This window comes from Haemorhous mexicanus, chromosome 1 (assembly GCF_027477595.1).
Source record: "Haemorhous mexicanus isolate bHaeMex1 chromosome 1, bHaeMex1.pri, whole genome shotgun sequence".
NCBI lineage: Eukaryota > Metazoa > Chordata > Aves > Passeriformes > Fringillidae > Haemorhous > Haemorhous mexicanus.
In genome coordinates this window covers 99233843-99254730 of record NC_082341.1, presented here as the reverse complement: position 1 = coordinate 99254730, position 20888 = coordinate 99233843, and the positions used below count along the sequence as shown (strand labels likewise).

Sequence of the window (20888 nt, the reverse complement as noted above, 5' to 3'; positions counted from 1 at the left end):
AGCAGGAGGATGTAGAAGCTTGCGACTTGTGTATCAAAAGTTACATGACTGTAGGAGTTCAAAAGAAAACTCTGTGGGCTTAGACTGGGTCTGTTTAAAGAAAAATACATCTCTTTCCATTGATTGAATATATATGCACGTAGACTTGCAGTTTATTGCATCACTCTCAACTGCTTGAAACATTGGTGTTGGGTTTACAACTCTAAAGGTTTTAAAATAGGTTTTAATAAAGTTTTTGTAATGCCAGAAGGAGAAGAAAGAAAATATTTTTCTTAGGGAAGGAGAGAGCCAGAGAAGGGCAGGAGGGCAGATAATATGTGTAGTCAGATCTGCTGACTATGTAGTTTTAAAAAACTTTTTTTGAAACATGTGATGTAATATTATTAAAAGTAACCCCTGGCAGTCTCTTACTCATACCTAGTGTTTTTTGCAAGGTCTAATTTTGTTTCAGACTTGATGGGTGTTTGTGAGGCACAGAAAGAATTTATTTCAAATTACTGGGAAAAGGTGATTATTTATGTCTGTAGTGACTGACAGTTTGGGGTATGGATATATTTGGTTGATCCTGTGTCAATGGAAGCAATAATATTTCGGCTTGAGATCTTCAAGATCCCTTGAAGTTACACAGTTGGATAAGTCAAAAATCTTAGAGGAATTTAAATAGTTGCTGCTTTAAATTACTCTGTTTTTTACAATAAATTATAAGTAGATAAAATGTGACTTCAAACAAATGTTTTATTGCTTGTTTTGTAGATGAGGTTCTGACACCAACTACAGAGAACGGTAATTTTCCCTACCAAGTACCCAACTTCCATAAGTGTGAGATTTGTTTGCTGTCTTTTCCAAGAGAGACCCAGTTCCAGCGCCATATGAGGGATCATGAGCAAAATGACAAGGTATGAATTGTGCTAGATATAACCAGTGTACATTGATATTTTCATATACTGTCAAGGGAAGCTAACACAAGATGTCTTTTCCATTTCTTTTCAGTCGCACCACTAATAATTATTACTTGGGGACCTCAGAGTTTTGTGACATATCTCATTCATGTTTTCTCGTGTTTCCTTTGAGATAGGACCTTCTTTGATGCCCTTTAATTGGATTGTTGTTTCCAGATCAGTAATTTTTAATTTTAGCCATTTTCTTTGATTTATAAAATACCCAGGTGGATGACAAAATGTATGAGCTTTATTTCAATAGATTTTGCAAAGTGATTCTGCACATTAGCAATAAAAAGAAAATAATGCTTATATTTATTAACAGGATCCTACTAGTAAACTAATTTAGTATGTATGTATTGATTAGTGGATTAATGTCATCACTTTAGCTGCTTACAAATCAAATTTGGGAAAGAATGAGAAGAATACCAATATGTGATTAAGACTGGACTGGCTTTTTAAATGAAGCTTTTGCCTTTAAGTTGCATCTGTAATACGAAGCATTAATTTATTTCCCTTGCTTTCTAGTTCACAAAGCTAAAACTACTTACATGTGATAGGAAAATAATTTTATTACTTTTTGAGGTAGCCCTAAATACAGAATAATTTTCACAAAATGTAGCGCTTGGAGATAATTCACTTGTACAAAGAACAGCTAACACAAGTTTCAGTGTTGTAAAGTTGATAAAGTTAAACTCATGCTACTGCACACTTAATGTAACAGCCTTTACATCCAAAAGTGAAAGTGCTCTTAAAGAATAAAAACTGGTTTTGCAGATACCAAGTAAGGAGCAGTCAGACGTAGTATAATCAAAGTGTTTTGCTGTTTTGATTACTAGTTGTATTTCAGGAGGTTTCATGGAACCTCAGAATATGCTGAGTTGAAAGGACCCACAAGGATCATCAGGACCAACCAAACCCTGGCGCTGTTCAGGACACCCCAAGAGTCACCCCATGTGCCTGAGAGCATTGTCTAAATCCTCCTTGAACTCTGTCAGGTCTGGTGCTGTGACCACTTCCCTGGGGAGCCTGTTCCAGTGTCCAGCCACCCTCTGGGTGAATCATGATCACAGTTAAAACAGGAAAATGTATTTCTGTCTCCTGCTCATTGCTCTCTCCTACTAACTTCACTTTTTTCAGACAGTCACAGTTTTGAGTCTCTGCTTTCCTTAGTTACTCTTCTTTCTTTTCCCTTTGTGCACTTACTTGCATTTATTTGCTTATTTGCTGTATTATGCATTTTCTGTAATGAGATGCAAAGAAGATAAAATAATTAATATTGGTATTATTAAACATCATTATCCTATGTAGGTACTTGAATTGTTCTTTTTTAATGTTTAACATTTTGATTTGTATGGTTATATGTGTCACTCAGGGTATATGTAGCTTATGGGAAGACTGAATTTTGTCTTTATTTTTGTGATTTTAACAAACAGCCTCACCGGTGTGACCAGTGTCCAATGTCATTTAATGTTGAATTCAACTTGACACTTCACAAATGTACTCACAATGGCGAAGATCCTACATGTCCTGTGTGCAACAAGAAATTCTCCAGAGTAGCCAGTTTGAAAGCACATATAATGCTACATGAGAAAGAGGAGGTAATTCATTAAACTTATAACTTAATTTTGAAAAGACATGTCATAGTGGTTGTATTTAATCCCTTATCTGTATGCTTTAGATTTTGTGTAAATTTAGATTTTGAAAAAATGTTTTTGTTCTGAAGAAATATAAACCTTTACTTGGGGACTCTGTTTTAATATTAGTTAGAGAAATTAATATCCTGATTATAAATAAGTGTTCCCATTGTGTCTTTGTGAACAAAGGGACAAAGGGAACTTGAGCATATTTGATAGATGCCATATCATACTATATATAAACATTACCTGATTGGTTATTTGCACATACTTTTATTTTGAAGATACTTCTGTGACTTAATCTACATTGATAAGCCCACACATAAGAAATAATGTGTGATCATGTTTGATGGCAGATGTCATGGTGAGGCACTCTCACCATTCATAGAAATAGATGAAACTGTTACCTTATCTACAGCTCCCACCTCTGTTTTTGCGTGGTTGGTGAGAGTACTTGTTCCTTTCCCTATCAAAATTTCATTTTTCATTTTGATAGAGTGTTGATTAAATTCTTAGCAGTTAATACATAGTGGTGTATTTTGCACACTTTATAGTCTTTACTGTATTACAATAATTGCCAGAGTTGAATGCACTGCCCAAAATACCAAGTTTTTGATCATATAATTGCCTCTTCCTCCTGTTAAAGCTTCTTTAAAATTGCATTTTATGTTGGAGAACTGGAGCTGAATCAGGAATGCACTTTTATTGTCCGACTTCTAATCACAAACGTAACAGTGGTGTGTTTCTCCATGCCAATTGCTGACAGCTTACAGCAGTTTTGACCTGTAAGTTGGGGATAACAGGCCTGCATGCACTTTTCCCTCAACCAGATGCAGGCCATGCTATCTGTAGAGATTGTATTCCTTCTTTAATTATTTTAGCTCACATTTTGTCATGTACACAGTCAAATAGGCAGCCAAGTTAAGTGCACTGGAGTCCATTATTGCTGTATATTAATGTATCTATAATGATAAATTGCTTAATTGGTATTATTAAGGAAACTTGGTTTATTAATTGCTCGAAACATCAGAATAAGGATCAAGAAAGACACCTTAGGATGGTTTTTGGTATTTATTTCTACCACTGAGTGATTTTTCATGCACTTCAGCAGTGCTGATTTTTTTGCTTTGGTGCAGATGTAAGAAGAATAGGCTGTGTGATGCCTTCCAATTTAAAATTCCATCTGCAGCTTGAAAATTAAATTTATAAAAATATGAACATATTTCAGTTGCTAATGAATGTGTTTCTTATAATACCCAATAGTTTTGTGATAAAACAGAGATGAATGTAACAATTAATTCACATAAAACTGCAGGAATAACTTCCACAGTAATTATGCCCAGATCTGTAGGAGAGCTGGAATTTGAACTTGAAGCAGAGGGTATTGGTGGTGGCACTAGCTGTCATTGAGGGGTTTTCCACATCGTGCAGATTAACAAGTTATTGGTGGAGTACGTTCTCCTTCCTGTCCACTTTTCTTCCTTTTGCTCTTAGGAGGGTTAAAAATTGGAAATCAGAAAAGGTGCATATACATTAAGGGGCATACATAGAGGTTAAGAAGACTGCTTCACAAAATGAGATTTGGGGAGCTTTACCCTTGTGTTACACTGCATCAGGCAGCTTTATCTACAGACGAATGCAGATGGGAAAGAACAGAACAGCTCTAGTGAGATTTGGGAGAGTGGGTCTGTTTGTGAAACTTAGATTTTTGTGATTGATTACTCCATGTGAGAGGTTCTGGAAGGAATTTTCTGATACTGAGTTTGCAAGAGACTATTTTCTCCTCACATTCTTTGGTGATTTATATGTGATAAACTGGTGTGAGGGAAAAGCTTCATATTTGAAATTCCTCACTAATATGGGGTAGCTTTCTCTTGAGAGGTCATTAAGAATATATCTTGTGTAAATATGACCCATCTTCTTGAGGAGTGTTGATCATGTCCATTTCTTCAGTGGAAATGCACAATGGTTTTCATTGCATTTTAAAATGCAATGCATTTTGCCCTGGCAGGACAGAAATGGTGAATAAAAAACTGAAACACAAATTATTTATTACATTCGAACTGCTACCGTGTCTTCTTTTTTCATGAACATGAGTGGCTTTTGGGCTTTAGGAACACCTTGATATGTTGAAAAAGTTAAAACTGATATTTGGTGGCTATAAAAATAAAAATTCCTTCATTATAAGATCCTCTTGCTTTGGGCTTTTATGTTTTACTTTGTATGATGTCGGGGTTTTGTGTGGTTTTTTTTTTTTTTAGAAATAGCCACTGAATTTGATTTGTACTGTCTAATAATTCGTGAGCAATGATCTTTTGAAAAAGTGCAGATTAAAATCCTTTACAGATGCTGGGAGTCATAGATGCAAAACTGGTGGAGATCATGAGTCATGAGTTCCAAAGTGTTCTTCAGATTGCATCTGGTAAGATAGGGAGAGCTAAAACAGGCAGAATCCAATGAGTAGAGCTTTAAAAATTTTTTCTGAGTTTGGGAATTTTGCGTATGACCAGCTCCTTCTGTTTTGTGTTAAAACGTGGGTTTAACCATAGTGAGGTTACAGCATTCAATTACTTGTTCTATGCATGGTGGTGATTTTTTTATTTGCTTTAGGAGGAAAAAAATACATCTGGTATTGCCTATAACAGAGTCTGTTTGGTGTAATATATAGGTGGATTTTTTGTAGTCTTTCTGCTTTACTGTGATCTTGCTTTCCTACAGCAAATTTCACAGTACTGACTAGAATAATGAAGACTTTAATTGTCTTAAATAATTTCATCTTAGGTTATTTTTTTGTTTGTAGAAGTTGCTTAATAGAATATGTGTATTTGCAACTTAACACAATACATATGCATGTCTGAAAAATGTTGAGAAGCAATTCAAAATCCCTCAGTTTTGAAGTTCATGAGCTTGGCATAGTAACTGTAGGTTTCCCTTAATAAAATTTCCCCCCACTTCTAGAAATCTAAAATCATAAACTAAATTTGTTGTGTAAGAACAGTGGATGCCCATAAGAAGAATTCAGATTTGAATGTATGTACTAAACAAAAAAAAATATTAGTTATTTGTTGCTCACTCTGTAGATTGAGTGCAGTAATAATGACATCTAGGTTAGATTAAACAAATAATTTTTGAATTGGTAATTAATTTCATTAAAGGACTTTGGCTTTTTAAGCTTTTGTCTGGAAATGTGATACTGCAGAATATTTTTTCAGATTTAAAGAACAAATTTATTGTCAAAACAGTCAAAAAATTACATTGCATACCTGTGTTCCTCTTGATTAAAACATTCTTGTCAATATCCTTCTTGAAATGAACACGGTTGTTTTCTGTTGTTTTTACTTTTCTTATTGATCATAACGAGAGAGGAGAAAAGGGGGGAGGATAAGGAACATTTCAATTTGCAGTGATAATCACAATTACTGAAAACTGAGCTGATAAAAAAACCTTTCTGAAATTAATGGGTTGAAGAGATATATCTGTTAGATATCTTGAACCAGCCCACCAAGGAAATAGGGAGTGCTGCGGATGGTACTGAAATGCTTGTTTCTGCTGCCAAAAACTTCTGCTGGAGTTTTTCAGAACTCAGTTCTAGTGGATTTTCTTAAAATATAAATATTAACATAATCTCACAGTGATTATTTTACATGATTTATATCACAGGGCTCATAAACTCTTCTTGCTTGTATACTTCTCTTGCTGCTTGCTTCCAGCTGCCAATGTCCATAGAATGGTAAGTTAATCTACTTGAACAAAGCTTTTGCGCTGCTGTTTTGAAAAATCAGTCTCTATTATCTCTTTCAGAATCTTATCTGTTCAGAGTGTGGAGATGAATTCACTTTACAGAGTCAGCTGTCCATACACATGGAAGAACATCGTCAAGAATTGGCAGGCAGTAGGATTCACAGCTGCAAGTCTTGCAAAAAAGAATTTGAAACTTCCTCACAGCTAAAGGAGCATATGAAAACTCACTATAAAATAAGGTGACAGTCATGGGTTTATAACAAAATGAGCAGATGTTACTTTTATGGTGATAGCTGAGAAAAGCAGGAGTAGTACTTCCAGTCAGCAAAGTACTGTGATCTATGCAGATAATTTCTTTTTCTTTTCTTTGGTATGCTGTTCTAAAATGACACTTTCTTTTTAAAACCTTACTTAAGTGGGTGGTTATTTTTGGAGGTCTCTTTTTACCCTGTTCTTGTATTTAGGCACACATACTAAGCATAGCTCATCTGCAAGCTATTTGTAAACACGCATTAAGTTTCTCTGATGCAAAGTGATTTTGAAGTGTGTTTATGATTTTAAACACTAATAGCAGTATATTGAAGCAAATGTATATTAATTTTACGTAGCATTTATTGTAATGACAAAAGTTTTAATGCTTTCATTCTGCAAAGATGTTACTTGTTCTTTGCAGTTTAATCATCTTTCCCCATTACAGCCTCCCATGAGCTTCTTGTAAATCTGAAGAAGCACAAAATGAAAGGGAGAAAAAAGGCCTGGTAAATGCTGTTCTTATTTTTGGTGAATATTTGTTCTGTCTTTTCTTTCAGCCCTCTAGTTTAACTTTACTTTTAGGAAGGTGAGAACTACTTTAAGTTAGAAGGAAGAAAAACTTCTCTTGGTTTAATTCATATATTAAAGAAGCCTGAAGTCTTGACAGCTGATCTCTCTTTTAATTTTCACTGTTTCTATAAAAAACAGATGAGGAAAATTGCATATTCAAAACCAAGAAATGCCGTCTATTCCCTGTTCTTCTTACTAGAAGTTAATACAGATTCTATGATCTTAATAATTGTGTTGCAGGAGGTTTAAACAAGTGTTGTGAATTTCAATCTGCAAACAGAAATTTAAAGGTTTGAAGTATCAAGTTAAGTTTGTATTATGTAAGTGTATTACCTACTAAAACCATTGTTCTTGTGGACAAGAGGAGGTGTTAGGATGAATAAACTAGTTAGTTTGATTTGTAGTGAAACGAATTTTGGGAATTTATATTCTCTGTCTGTGGTTTCTGTGGTTCTTTGAAGAGTGTGATTTGGAGAGTGTGATTTGCATTTGAGGGCCAATTGTGAACATTTGGGTTGTTAAATTGTTAACTTGCTCTTACTAGGCTTCAGCAGGTGCATTTGTACTCCGGTGTATGAGATTTGTGTATTCTAGTTCAGAAAGAAGGTCTTTGCTATGTTCTGGCAAAAGAAATAGAGTTGAAGATTTCCACCAAAATGTTTGTGAAGTCACTGTATACTTCTGGCAGAATTTACCCTGAAAATGTCTGAAGAGAGCCTCTAAGATATATCAGATCTTTACTGCAGAAATAACTAAAAGTCTTGGTGCATGGAGGTACTGAGAAAAGAGCTGTTGGTGTTCTTTCAGTATCATTATGGAGTTTGGGTTTTCACTGTTGCAGCTGATACTATGTTGCCATCAAATTAATACTATGTTTAAAATTATGGGGTAAAAAAAACATCTTCAAAATAACGTTTCATATTAAATTTTTAATTTTTTTAAATCACAGGGTATCAAATACCAGATCTTACAACAGAAACATTGATAGAAGTGGGTTTACCTATTCCTGTCCTCACTGTGGAAAGACGTTCCAGAAACCGAGTCAATTAACACGGCATGTTAGAATACACACAGGTAAGGCTTTGGAAGTACTTAGTTTAATTTGTTTTTGTTTTGCAAATATCAGTTAACCTCTGAAATGGTGTGTATTTTTTCTCCCTGTTGGGACCTGAAATATTATTAATACATTTGGCTTATTACATACAGTTACCTGTTGGTCTTTAAATAAATTTTATGTAAATTATTTGTTTAGGAAATTTATATGCCTTTAAATTTTCCAGATTTTTATTATTAGAAGCAGTTTAAAAATGTGAAAAAATCTATACATTTCACTTGTTACCAAATATCAGTTTTGGTACTTAGAGTTTCAATGGGCCCTAAAATCAGAATCCCTTCATAAGGGACAGTCATCTACTTTAAATTAGATCTTATGTGCTCTAGAGCGCAGGTTCTAGAATCTACAGTTGCAAAAAGAGCTCAAGTACATGAGAATGATACTAATAAAGTAGTAGTCTTGCATTTTTAAAATTGATTTATTTAAACTGAAGAAGTGATCTTCTGAGGTGATAAGCCTAGGTTGTAATAATTGAAGTAGTTCAGGTGACTTCAAATTTGCAGAATAACTAGGAAATGGTTTTTGCCACATTTCTGTCATAAATATGTGCATGTTTAAACCATAAGCAATTGAAATAACTGAAAAATGCCAAACATAAAATAATATAAAACTTTCAAAGTGTACAGATGACTGTAAAAGAATAGTTCTTATGTTTTAACCAAGTATACATTATTATAGCAGGAGTTTGGCTTTAAACAAAGTCTTCATTGAAGATATTCCAGTGATGTTCAATAGGTATTTTTCATACATGCTGAATAAATTGCCATTTGTCTAGTTTTTAGCTAATTCAGGTGTTCATTTGTGTAAGTGTACAGTTCTGTTTGTAATATCAGTGTAATATCACTGTTCAGACGGTGATGTGATGAGTTGCCGTTTACAAGAATGGCCTTGTTACAAAGAAATAAAAAGACCATTGTGTGACACTTTCTTAAGAATCTTTTGAAGTTTTACAGATCTAGTTATAGAAAAGTAACACAAGAGGTCACCCTTGTACCTGCTTTAAAACAGTTGCTTGAAAGTAATATCAAAAAAAGGTCCGTGAAAATTAACTTCAGTATTTTAGATTCTTGGCTCTATTTAATTCATTAGTTTATTTGAGTCAGAATAAAGAAACACGATTGTAGTTGGTTATGGATGCTTTTTTTATAGCTTTGAAAAGTTCAAGGGCATTTTTTTTTTTTTTGAAGACTGAAAGACATTTGTTTATTGGGAAACAGAAAATGCAGTCCCAATGTGCACATGATGGGAGGTCATTTTAACTTCCAATTAGCTTGCAAATACTCATTTAATTTGTGAAGTATGTTAGTACTCTAAATCTGCAGACAATCTGTCTGGCATTTGGCTGCTTGAGGTACTGTAGATATGTAGTGTTGCATGTCCCAGCTAGATGGTGACAGTGGGGGGCCGACAGTCCCCCTCTTTCGGGGCTTCGCAAAATCCCAGCTACCAGTGGAGGCGCAGTGTGGAACAAAAAGGGGCAGCACGGGCCTTTTTGGGGCACTGGGGCACTGGGTTCCTTTATTTGATGTTACACTCCCTGAGTCTCAGGGTCCCAGGCCAGGAGCTGGGGGCAAACAACAGCTTATAAAGGGGGGCAGGTCTCAAGGGGGGATACAATGTAAGAACTGTGGGTGGAACAGGAGGCCGGGAACACAAGGGAGGAAAACTGCTTGGGACTGGAGGGGTTAACGACTGGATATAGGAGGAAGGGGTTTGAAACTTGGCGGGAAAGTAGCTAAGTAACAGCTGATAAACTGACACCTGGCTCAACTGAATAACAAAGGCAGGTCTGTGTCCCTCTAAAACAGGGGGAGAAAAAAACCCCAAAAGGACTACCAAAGCACCAATCAAACAATAACCTGCAAAATAAAAACACACTGCAACAATGTAGAAAGGAACAACTCTGTTTTGGAGACTTTAGAATGCCTAAGTCTTTAAGTGTTAAAATAGCAGGTCTGTGCACAATGGGCAGCATTAGGTTAGTCTCTTAACTGCAGTACTTTTTTAGTTCTAGCTAGTCATTTCAGGCACTTACACCCTTCTGGGAAACAAATCACGTCTCAGGGACTGCAATTCCCACATTTATAATTAAGTAATTAACCCCTCGCCCCCTCTCAAATCTGTATTTTATTAAGTTACACTTGAGAAATACAGAAATTTCACGTTTTTACAATAGAGTTAAGATTTCATTTTTATAATGAGATTTACTTACACAGGCCAACTTAACCTGAAGCAATACTTCCATGTGTCCACCAGCAACTCTTACTGGAAGCTAGGTTTTTTGCCTATGAAAGCCCTAATAGGGATTTTGTATTTCCAGATGTGAATCTGTGTTCTTCATTTTATTCTCTTTTAAAAAATATGCAGTTAAAACCTGCGATCCTTAAGGCACCTTCAAAACCCCTAAGCAGCAGAACAGAAGATATACATTCCTTCAGTGAGTTATATGCTTGAAATCAATTTCAGAGAAATAGCTGCTTTCGTTCTTTTGTTTCTTAATTGAGAATTAATAAGTTTAAAGTAGATGTAATTACAGCTATAAAATTAGAAATCATAAAAAAATACTTATTAAAACTGATTTAGTGTGCACATGGTAGTACTTACTGGCGTAGCAGAAGTAGCACCCAGTGGTGCTTATACTGGTCTTGGCTATGGAAATGTGCAAAGGCAAGGTGTTAAATATTTTCCTAGGGTTACCACAGATGAACTATTTCACTAAAAGAAAAAAAGTAGTAGTACTAGGTTCACAGTGGAGGTTTCCAGGAGTTAAGTAGGACACATGGTTGTAAGAAACTGAAATTTATTATTAGTAAGTTTATGTGGCTTTGTAATCTGTTCATGCAGTGCTCTCATGTTCTATAACTTAAAGTTTCTATGGGGTTTTTCATGCTTATCTGGTAACATACAAAAAGTGTTATTATGCACAGCACTGTGGGCACCAAAATTGGGAAATTGTGACAGAGCATTTCTGTAAAAATGTTGGCTAGTTTTTTTTAACATATTCAATATGATCAGTTATTTTCTGAGCATAACTGTCTAAAACATTATTTCATTGCATATTTTCAGTATGTGGTTGCAAAGAGTGAATGGCTCTTAATATTTATTGGAGAGTGGGAACCATATACCATATTTTGCAGAGTTGCTGTAAGATTTTCTGATTTTAAAAAGTAGATAAAAGGTTTAATTTTTGACTGTTAGTTATTTATTACTGTCCATTTACCCTCTGGGCCTGTTTGTTGTTGTGAAGGTATATGCATTTTATAGGATTTGGTATAAAACATATGTGGGTTTCTTTTTTCTTTTTCCCTTTTTTTTTTTTTTGCTCCAATGATTTTGCATAGCAGCTTTTGAGGGAAGGTGTTTTAAATTATTGCTTCGTTTAGATTTCCTTTATTTTACCCATTTAAACTGATAATCATTAGCGAAGTCACAAAACCTTTTTAACAAGACTACATTTTCATCAGAGTCGGTGCTAAGGTTGGTGGTCAAGGTAAACAATTTTATTGTCAAAACCTCCTAATAACATATATAATAATGTGTGTATTTTATTTTAATGGATACAATTTTTCGTTTAGATACAGAAAACTGCTGACATTTACTTAAATCTCCTTGCCCTTCCTCCTCCTGCTGTTGTTCCCTGCAGGTGAAAGACCTTTCAAGTGCAGCGAGTGCGGGAAGGCCTTTAACCAGAAGGGGGCTCTGCAGACCCACATGATCAAGCACACGGGGGAGAAGCCCCATGCCTGTGCCTTTTGTCCCGCCGCCTTTTCCCAGAAAGGCAACCTGCAGTCACACATCCAGCGAGTTCACTCTGAGGTAAATGTCATTATTCATCGAGTCCTGGGTGCTAACATGCATCTTAACTCAGTTTTCCTATTCCTATGTGCTCCAACCAGTATACATTTATTGCTAGAGTGTAGATTCTGGTTTGCTGCTTTTACCTCTGAGATTTCCTTAGCTTGTGTGAATAAATGTGTACTTAGGAGACGTAGCAAAACCTTCATTTGCCAGTGTCTTTTCAGTACACGGGTAGATTAATAAATAGTGGGGTTAGGTGCACAAAAACGTACCTATGTCAGTCTTGGGAGAACAAGGGCTAGAATCAGATGAAAGTAAGCCAGGAGTAGCCAAGCAGAAAATGGTGAAAAATTTCAAGGCCAAACAGCTGCTCACTAATTCTATTGTAGAACATACTTGCCATTTGTCTTTGAAGTATGTTTTGCAGCCTTTTAGAGTGCTTTTTTGTTTACAAGTAGAAGAAAATTCCAGAATAAGTGTTAAGAAAAGAATGATTCAGACCTCTTTATGTCTGGGGTTTTTTTCTCTTTTTGACAGACAGTTTTTGAGACTCAGAAGGTACTGCTGTGATAAAGTAATACAATCTTTTTAGCAATATGATCTATGCAACTTTTTTCTGTGATTTCCTTCAGACTTTAGTGAGTTGTGGTTGGAAATACCCATAGAAAGAAACCTAGTTTTGGTTTGAAATGATGAAGTGACAGAGTTAGTGCTTTTTGCTTCTTTTATTTCCTGTGTGCACATTATCATCTTTGTTCTCACTCTACCCCTGAGATTTGCATTTTTGTGTTACAATTGTAGATATTACTAAGGATCCTTTTAGCGTGTTAGTTTCTTACTTTTAGGATATGCCTTAGCATATGAATATGTCTTATGTAATACACTTAAATATGTTAAATCATATAACTTGGAGTACTGTCTCCAGTTTGGGACACTCAGTTCAGGAAGGACGTTGAGGTCCTGGAGCATGTCCAGAGAAGGGCTATGAAGCTTGTGAGGAGTGGCTGAGTGAGCTGGGGATGTTTAGCCTGGAGAAGAGGAGGCTCTGAGATAACCTTATCACTTTCTACAACTCCCTGGACAGAGGCTGTGGCCAGGTGGGGTTGGCCTCTTCTCCCAAGCCACCAGCGACAGGACAAGAGGACACAGTCTTAAGCTGTGCCAGGGGAGTTTTAGGTTGGACATCAGGAGGAATTCCTTCATGAACAGGTGACTAGACATTAGAATGGGCTGCCCAGGGAAGTGGTAGAGGCACTGTCCCTAGAGATAAATAGTTAAGACTGGACTTGGCACTCAGTGCCATGGTCTAGTTGAAATGGTAGTGTTTGGTCATAGGCTGGACTTCAGGACCTCAGAGGTGTTTTCCAGCCTAATTGATTCTGTGATTCTCTGATGTGGCTAGTCATCCTCAAGGTTAACAGCTCTCTATGTGTGATAGCTTAGGCTATGTAAAAAAATGAGCCAACATTGTTTTAATAATTTAAATTGACTTTTTTCAAAATTAGTTAACTTTTTACTTTTCTCTCTGTTACTCTGTTTTTCTGTAAGAAACAAACAAGCTGTGGGATAAGATACTTTAAATAAACGCTCTTGATCCCATCCTATGCTGTGTTTTACAGTCCTGAGCCTGCATTTGAGTTACTGCTTTCGTTAACTTACTGATTTCTTTTTTCTTTCTTGCTGTTGCTGTGTTTTCTTCAAGCCTATATGGAACTCTATGAATTCTTTGTTTTTTTCTGAGACAGTTACAAAATAACATTGCAGCTGATAATGAATTACAGGTTGACTCTCACTTCCTGAAGCACTCCTAAAGTTTAGATGTAGCATACTTTACTACTTAATACCTCTTTTTGAAAGTCTTGTTGGCAGTTTAATATCACAAAACATGAAATATCAATAATACATTGCAAGTGTGTTTTCTTCAATAATATATTGCAAGTGTGTTTTCTTCAATAATATACTGCAGTGTATTTTCTTTTAAGTACCTGCATGTTGCAAGTATGTCACTAGATGTTTTTGATGTGTGATGGACTGAGGAGGGAAGGTGAAGATGGTTGTAATCTGCAAATTTAACTGCTTTAATTACCTTAACCCATTGGTCTGAAAGTCTCAAACAGGTGGCTGCTGATCACTTTCTCGTTCTGTCTGTTCAAATTCAGTTCAAACTAAACATTAAGTTTCCATGCTCTTCACGGTGTTGGTTTTGTTTGTGTTTTTTTCATCTTATACTTCCAAACTTCCATTTGTATTATGTATTATGTTTTCTCTTCAGGCGTATCTTAATTGTAAAGCTGCATTTCAGTTTTGCTTTTAAGTGTGAAATGGTAGGAGATGGTAAAGAGAGAAAAGTCTGAGGCCTCATATGCCACAGGACATGAGTTTTGCTGTCTGCTGCTTCACAATGTTGTCAAGTGGCAGTAAGCAATTGTAGTCATGCACATTGATTATATGTGATTATACGAATGTGCATAATATCCAAGAGGTACCAGCCTGATTCCATAACTCCATACTGGTAACTTGAAAAAAATAAACCATTTTAGCTCTCATAATCCCGCAGTATACTTGTTATATAGAAAAATAATGAAAAAACGTAATATTTGGTAGGTGTAGAAAAAATTTACTTTTTTTTTTTTTTTTTAGGTGAAGAATGGCCCTACGTACAACTGTACAGAATGTAGCTGTGTCTTCAAAAGCTTGGGTAGTTTAAATACGCATATCAGCAAGATGCACATGGGTGGTCCACAGAATTCTGCAAGTGCTTCAACAGATGTATCTCATGTTACAGTGGTAAGCTTTGCTTGATATATAGTCAAAATGCTTTTGAGAGTTTAATTAGGTCTATGTCTTAATTCCAGTAATTCTTCAGACAGGTTAGGACTTCTAGACCTGTAGCTGTCTTTTGTCTTTTTCAAGTTTTGTGTGATTTTTGGTATTAATTTGCAGGATTAAATATTAGGAAAATGTAAATTGGCCAGCTATATGCAAAAAAGTATTTACAATTCGACACTTTGGTTGAAAATGTAGCAGTTTAATTCTGCAACTAAGTGAAGTATAATTATTGTTCTTACAGATTATGTTAGCCTCCTCTGTTAAAAATAATGGGAAAGTTTTAGAACTATTGAAAAAATGTATTACTTTCAAGTCATTTTCAGAAATTATTTATATGATTCTAGTCTATATAAACACATAGTGGATTCTTCTGTGTATATCTGATAACTTATTTAAATGCTAGCTTCTTATTAGGCAGATTTTAAAGGAAAAAACATAGCTTTATTGGAAGCCGTGGATTTTTTTTTTCTTTACCATAATACAAAAGAGAGCTAAAATTCAGAAAATGTCTCTGGTTTCATAAGACTACAGTATTTTTTGAGCCAGTGCATATTTAATTTATCATAGTCATCTTCTTTTTTTCTTTATTAGAATAATCTTTTCTATCTTTAGTCCCCCCTGCTTTGTTTTATCTCCAACTCATGCTTTAATGTTCAGTGGGTGATGAGTGATACCAGTCTTTGAAAGAAGAACATTAACATTTGAAGTCTAAACTTCATTTTGCACTTATTCTTCTTGAAATAACCTGTCTTGTAATGGTGTTTTGAAAAGCTTTTTGTTTTACATTTTCTGAAGTTGTTTTATAGGGCAGATGCTATTTGTTTCTCCATGTTAATTCATACAAAGAAAGACTAATGTGTCGTATTTGTTTGCAAGTGCATATATTCTCTGAGTCATTTTTTACATTTCTACCTTTTCAAGCCCAGTCTTAAAAGCAGGATGGAAAAGAATTCCTTCATACTACCTCATGTGTTTTTTTTTCCCTGGTTGGCTGTGTTTTTTGGTTTTTTTTTGTTTGCTTAAATATTTTGGATTTGCTTAGCATATTGCTATTACAGCAGTGTGGTATTATCTCTGCTTGCATGAATACTTCGCTGCTTGGATGCAAGAGTGGACTAGCAAAAAAATGCCATACAGTAGTATAAGTGAAGACAGAGAAGGGAGAAATTCTTTCTAAAAATAGATGCCAAGAAGTTTAGCAAGGAGGAGCAGAGATAAAAAATGACATGTCAATCGCATATTAGAGGGGGTTAGGCTTTTTATTTGTAATTTTAAATCTGAATCTGCATATATTTAATTATTCCTATTTTTTGTATTGTTTTAGAAACTTAGTACCTTATTAGATTAGCACTAGCATTCTTGGATAAGAACTTTTCTTCATTCTGCTATAAACTTGCAGAGCTGCTTTAACAACAAATCTCCAGTATAATAATTCTATTCTGAAGTTTGCCATCAGTCTCTCTCATCCCTTAGTGCATACCTGGGGATAAGCAAGGATTATGTCCTTATTAAATACCCATTCCAAAAGCTGAAGTTTCCTGAAGTGCTGTGCTACCAAAGAGTATACTCTTGTGTGATACATGAGAATATTTCTAAATTATAGTGGCTGTAAGGCTGTCATTTGCTGCATTAGTATTTATAGCTAAGATGATTTAGTGTACTTCTGTTTCTCTCACTTTGTCTGATTTTTCTGTGCTACTTTTCTGCCATGTTTTGTATCAGCCATGTTTTTCTTCTTTTTGATTAAGATTTAAATTATTTTGATTTCTTTGTAGGACTCTGTCACCCAGCCTTTAACAACATCTCCTACTAATCTTTTGCAACCTGTTGATAACAAATGGAAGAATGTAAGTGTGAAGTTTTGGTCATATTTTTGGATCAAGACTATAAATGGGAGAAACTTTACATAATTTTGTAAATTTTCATTTACCTGGTGAAAAAGGGTATGCTGTGATACTTTGTGATAAGTTGGATCAGCTAATATGTGAAGGGAACCTCCTTGGTGAATGCAGCTGGTTATTTAGAGGTAGAACAGATATTGAATGTTATGTTTGCCTCATTTGCCGTTATGTTGCCTCATTTGTTTATGCACTCATGATTTTGCGTGTAAGTCTCTTCAACAGCTCTTCACAATGGAGGTAAATACTTTTCTGTATAAAAAAACAGAGAGTAAGGATTCTTAAAAATCCTGGATTGCCCTACTCTTCTGCCTTTATTTTGCAGGGATTACCATGGTTTGGTTGGAGAGGGAAGGAGCTGTTCCATACAGGTTGAGCTGACTGGAATTTAGGCAGCAGAGGAACTGTGGGGCTCAGGAGGAGCCATGGAGCTGGGGAAGGATGATGCAGGGCTGACTTTCTAGAACTCCATAGCAAAGAGTTGTGGTGTACATGAAGGTCTGTATGTGCCAGTCCCCCTGGGAGTTCTGGCAGATTTTGTTGCAGTGATACAGCATCTTATTTGTCAGCTATAGGTTGTGGCTTGGTATCTTAGGGACAGACCATCTGACGTACAGTCTCCCCAAATTCAGCTACTGATTATTTTGTGTTGTACTCACAAAGCCAAGATCTGGGAAATGTGGCAGTACAGCTTTAAAGTCACCATAAACAGCTCATCCAATGTAGACAGGGCAGAAGAGGTGGAGGGGTGGCACTGAATGTAGAAGGGTAGAAGGGTTGGAATGTTTGGAACTCACAGTTGTCAGTGGAATAGTTGAGTGCCTGGGTAAGAATTAAGGGGCAAACAAATAATGCTGGTATCATTGTGGGTTGTAGATCTGCAGACCTTCCAGGCAGGATGATGACATTGAGGAATTATTCTTTGAGGAGCAAAGAGACACCTCTGAATCAGCTGCCCTTGTCCTTATGGGAAGCTTCAACTTGTCAGAAATTACCTGGGAGAATCACACAGCTGATACAACCTGGGCCAGAAGATTGCTAAAAAACCTGGATGGCAACTTATGAAATAGTTCCTAAGGGAGGAGACACAGAAAGAAGCCCCCCTTGATCTACTGCTTGTCAGCAGAGAGGATCTGATCTCAGAAAATGGAGATTGGCAGCCATCTTGGCCACAGTGATCATGAAGTGATAGAGTTTAAAAGTGTTGACAGGGGGAAAAGTGCCAGCAAAACCTCAGCTCTGGATGTGAGGAGAGCAGACTTCAGGCTGCTCAGGGAACTAGTAAATCAGGACCCCTGGGAAAATGTTTTTGCAGGTGCTAGGGAATATCATGCTGGTCACTTTTTAGATATCACCCTCTGAGGGCACAGGAGCAGGCAATTCACAAATATCACAAGTCAGGCAGGCAAGGCAGAAGGCCACGTTGGCTGAACAGAGATCTTTTTTAAATAAGGCAGAAAACAAAGGTGTATGCCCTGTTGTAGCAAGATCAGGTGACACAGGAAGAGTACAGAGGTACTACTTGTTGCTGTAGGGAGAAAATTCGTGTGGCCAAGGTTCAGCTGCAGCTGAAGCTGGCCAGGATTGTGGGGGACAATTAAAAGAGCGTGTATTAATGGCAATAGGCAGTGTAAAAATAACATTGGCCCATTACAGGATGAGGATGGTCACCTCACAAATAATGATAGAGACTTAGTCTGTTCAGCCTGGAGAAGACTTAGACCTCGTTGCAGTTACACCTTCTTCATGAGGGGAAGAAAAGGGACAGACACTGATCTCTTCTCTGTGGTGACAAGGGACAGGACCTGAGGGAATGGCCTGAAGTTTTGGCAGGGGAAGTTTAGGTTAAATATTAAGAAAAGGTTCTTCACCCAGAAGGTGATTATGTACTGGAACAAGTTCCCCAGGGAAGTGATCACAGCACCAAGAGTTCAAGAAGCATTTGGACAATGGTATCAGACATGTGGTGTGACTCTGGGGGTGTCCTGCACAGGGCCAGGAGTTGGACTTGGTGATCCTGATGGGTCCCTTCCAAAATATTCTGTGATAATGTGATGAAGAGTGCCAGGTTGTTCCTAGTGAGAGGTATGAGTTGGGAGCAGTGGATCCCATTTCCTTCTCCTCTCAAGAATTGCCTGAAACTGCCAGGCAGCTTTGCAGCTACTCTGCCCCCAGCTTGTAGTGCTGCCTGGGGTTTGTGTGACCTACGTGCAAGACCCAGCACTTCGCCTTGTTGAGCCTCATATAATTGAACTATTGACAAAGTGTCTCCAGATCCATGGTTGTATATGGTCTGTATTTAGTTCTGGCAATTTTTAGGGTTTTTTTCAGTTGTTTGTTTATAGTGTTCACTATTCATGAACTGTATTCAATGATACAGGAGGAATCAGAGCCATCAGAATCATTAAAATATGCTATGGTGTGTTTATAAGTGAAGAGATTCAAGGTGCTTTAGCTGCCTTGTCCATCAGATGAAATACTTAGGCATGATTTCATCTTCTGTTTTGAAGAAGAGGGAGAAGTCTGTCATCTTAATAGAGGAGAAGAAAAAAATCTTGAGGGTCATAGCTAGGCAGATTGACACTTGGAAATAAAATATGAAATTTTAGTGAAGATAATTTACTCTTGGAGCCGCGTATTGAAGTTGGATGGTAACAGAAAAAGTTAACCACAATAAACTACTTGATTTAAAGAACTGCTCTAATTTTTTACAGTTACTGTGAGTTGAAGGAATAATTCACTCAGAGCAAGCACACTGTCTGTTACACAGCAGATCAAACAAACCAAGGGTCATCACAAGGTCCACTGTTCCAATTGAACAACAGTGGAATTACGAAGCAGTAATAAAATACTTCATTCTCCATGTTATCTTTAAAATCAGATATTCAAATAGGACCTAGAAAGAGACCTCTGAAACTTTTTTTAATTAACAATGTATCTTAAGAGTAATGGTAACAAACTTCATATATGTGCATGTGTGTACATTATTGTTCAAAAAAGATAACCTCCATGAGACTGTATATAAACTGCTGTATAATATGCAGGACATACTGGCTAAATTCACATAATGCTGTCCTCTTCATATCAAAGATGATGTTGAGAACTTCCTTCATTAACATTAATTTTAATTAAGAATAATTAATTAACAATAACATAAATTTTTCTATTGCTAAAGCCTGGGGGGATTTCATACACTTTTAGAGTAGGCATCCTGCTCTACATAAAAGTCTCCTTACATTCTGTTTCCAGAAAAGAAATGGTGTCTATAAAGAGCTGTTACACTCTGCAGCCAACTGCTTTGCTTCCACTGAAGTTTGGTTCCTGTTTAGGCCATTCTCATTGCAATATAGTGTGTCACCCATATTGAAATGTTTATAGCACTTTTGCTAAATTGGAATCTGAAGAGATATGGAGTCTTTTTGTGTCTCACTGGTGAGGTGAAAAAAGAACTAATGGTTAAATCAGCAAAGTAACAAGTGATATTCTCACATGCATGCAAGAGAAGCAGGATCAGGATTTGGTTTTTATTATCTCATGAGAAGGCATTTAGAATACTTCATCGAATACACAGGACATAATCCAAGTCAAGCTAATGTTTCTTAATACAATTCTTTGTAACCATCCTTTCTTTACTACAGTGACTGTCATCTTAACTGTCTAGTGTAAAGTATCAGTATAAAGAAAATCTCAGGGAAGTTTTCAGATTAGAAGGAAATAGTACAAATGTGAAGCCTAAGATTATTGTTGGCTAAAAATAATCTGAAAGAAGATAGCCTTTTGTAACTGTGTGTGGTTGCACATGCATCTTAAAATGGTTCTTTTTAGGGAAGAGAAGTGAATATTAGAAGCTAATAACCTGTGTGTTCTAGGATACCCAGCTATGGGGCTAACCATTGTATAAATATGTATTTCTATTTTCTGCAATAAAAAAAATATTGAAAGCAGTTCTTTCAGTAATTGTATACTTATGCAGTCTATTTGTCATAAGAAGTTTATAAATGCAGGCAAACAGGAATCTTTATTTCTGATTTAATTTAAAATAAATATCAAGGCTCTATCACTTTTTTCCTTCATATTTGTTACTGACATAGTCTAAGATACACAGTTTCAA

At 36.1% G+C, this 20888-nt stretch overlaps 1 protein-coding gene across 7 annotated transcripts in view; it reads left to right on the top strand.

The window, feature by feature from the left end:
* ZNF236 (zinc finger protein 236) overlaps positions 1-20888 on the top strand; it is a 76459-nt gene that overhangs the window by 10025 nt on the left and 45546 nt on the right. For all 7 annotated transcript variants that reach the window (XM_059857101.1, XM_059857092.1, XM_059857110.1 and 4 more), the window contains exons 2-8: positions 754-896; positions 2375-2539; positions 6377-6555; positions 8088-8212; positions 11896-12068; positions 14691-14837; positions 16655-16726. In XM_059857101.1, the coding sequence (XP_059713084.1) occupies positions 870-896; positions 2375-2539; positions 6377-6555; positions 8088-8212; positions 11896-12068; positions 14691-14837; positions 16655-16726 (888 nt within the window). In that variant the 5' untranslated portion in view covers positions 754-869. The remainder of the gene's footprint in view (positions 1-753; positions 897-2374; positions 2540-6376; positions 6556-8087; positions 8213-11895; positions 12069-14690; positions 14838-16654; positions 16727-20888) is intronic.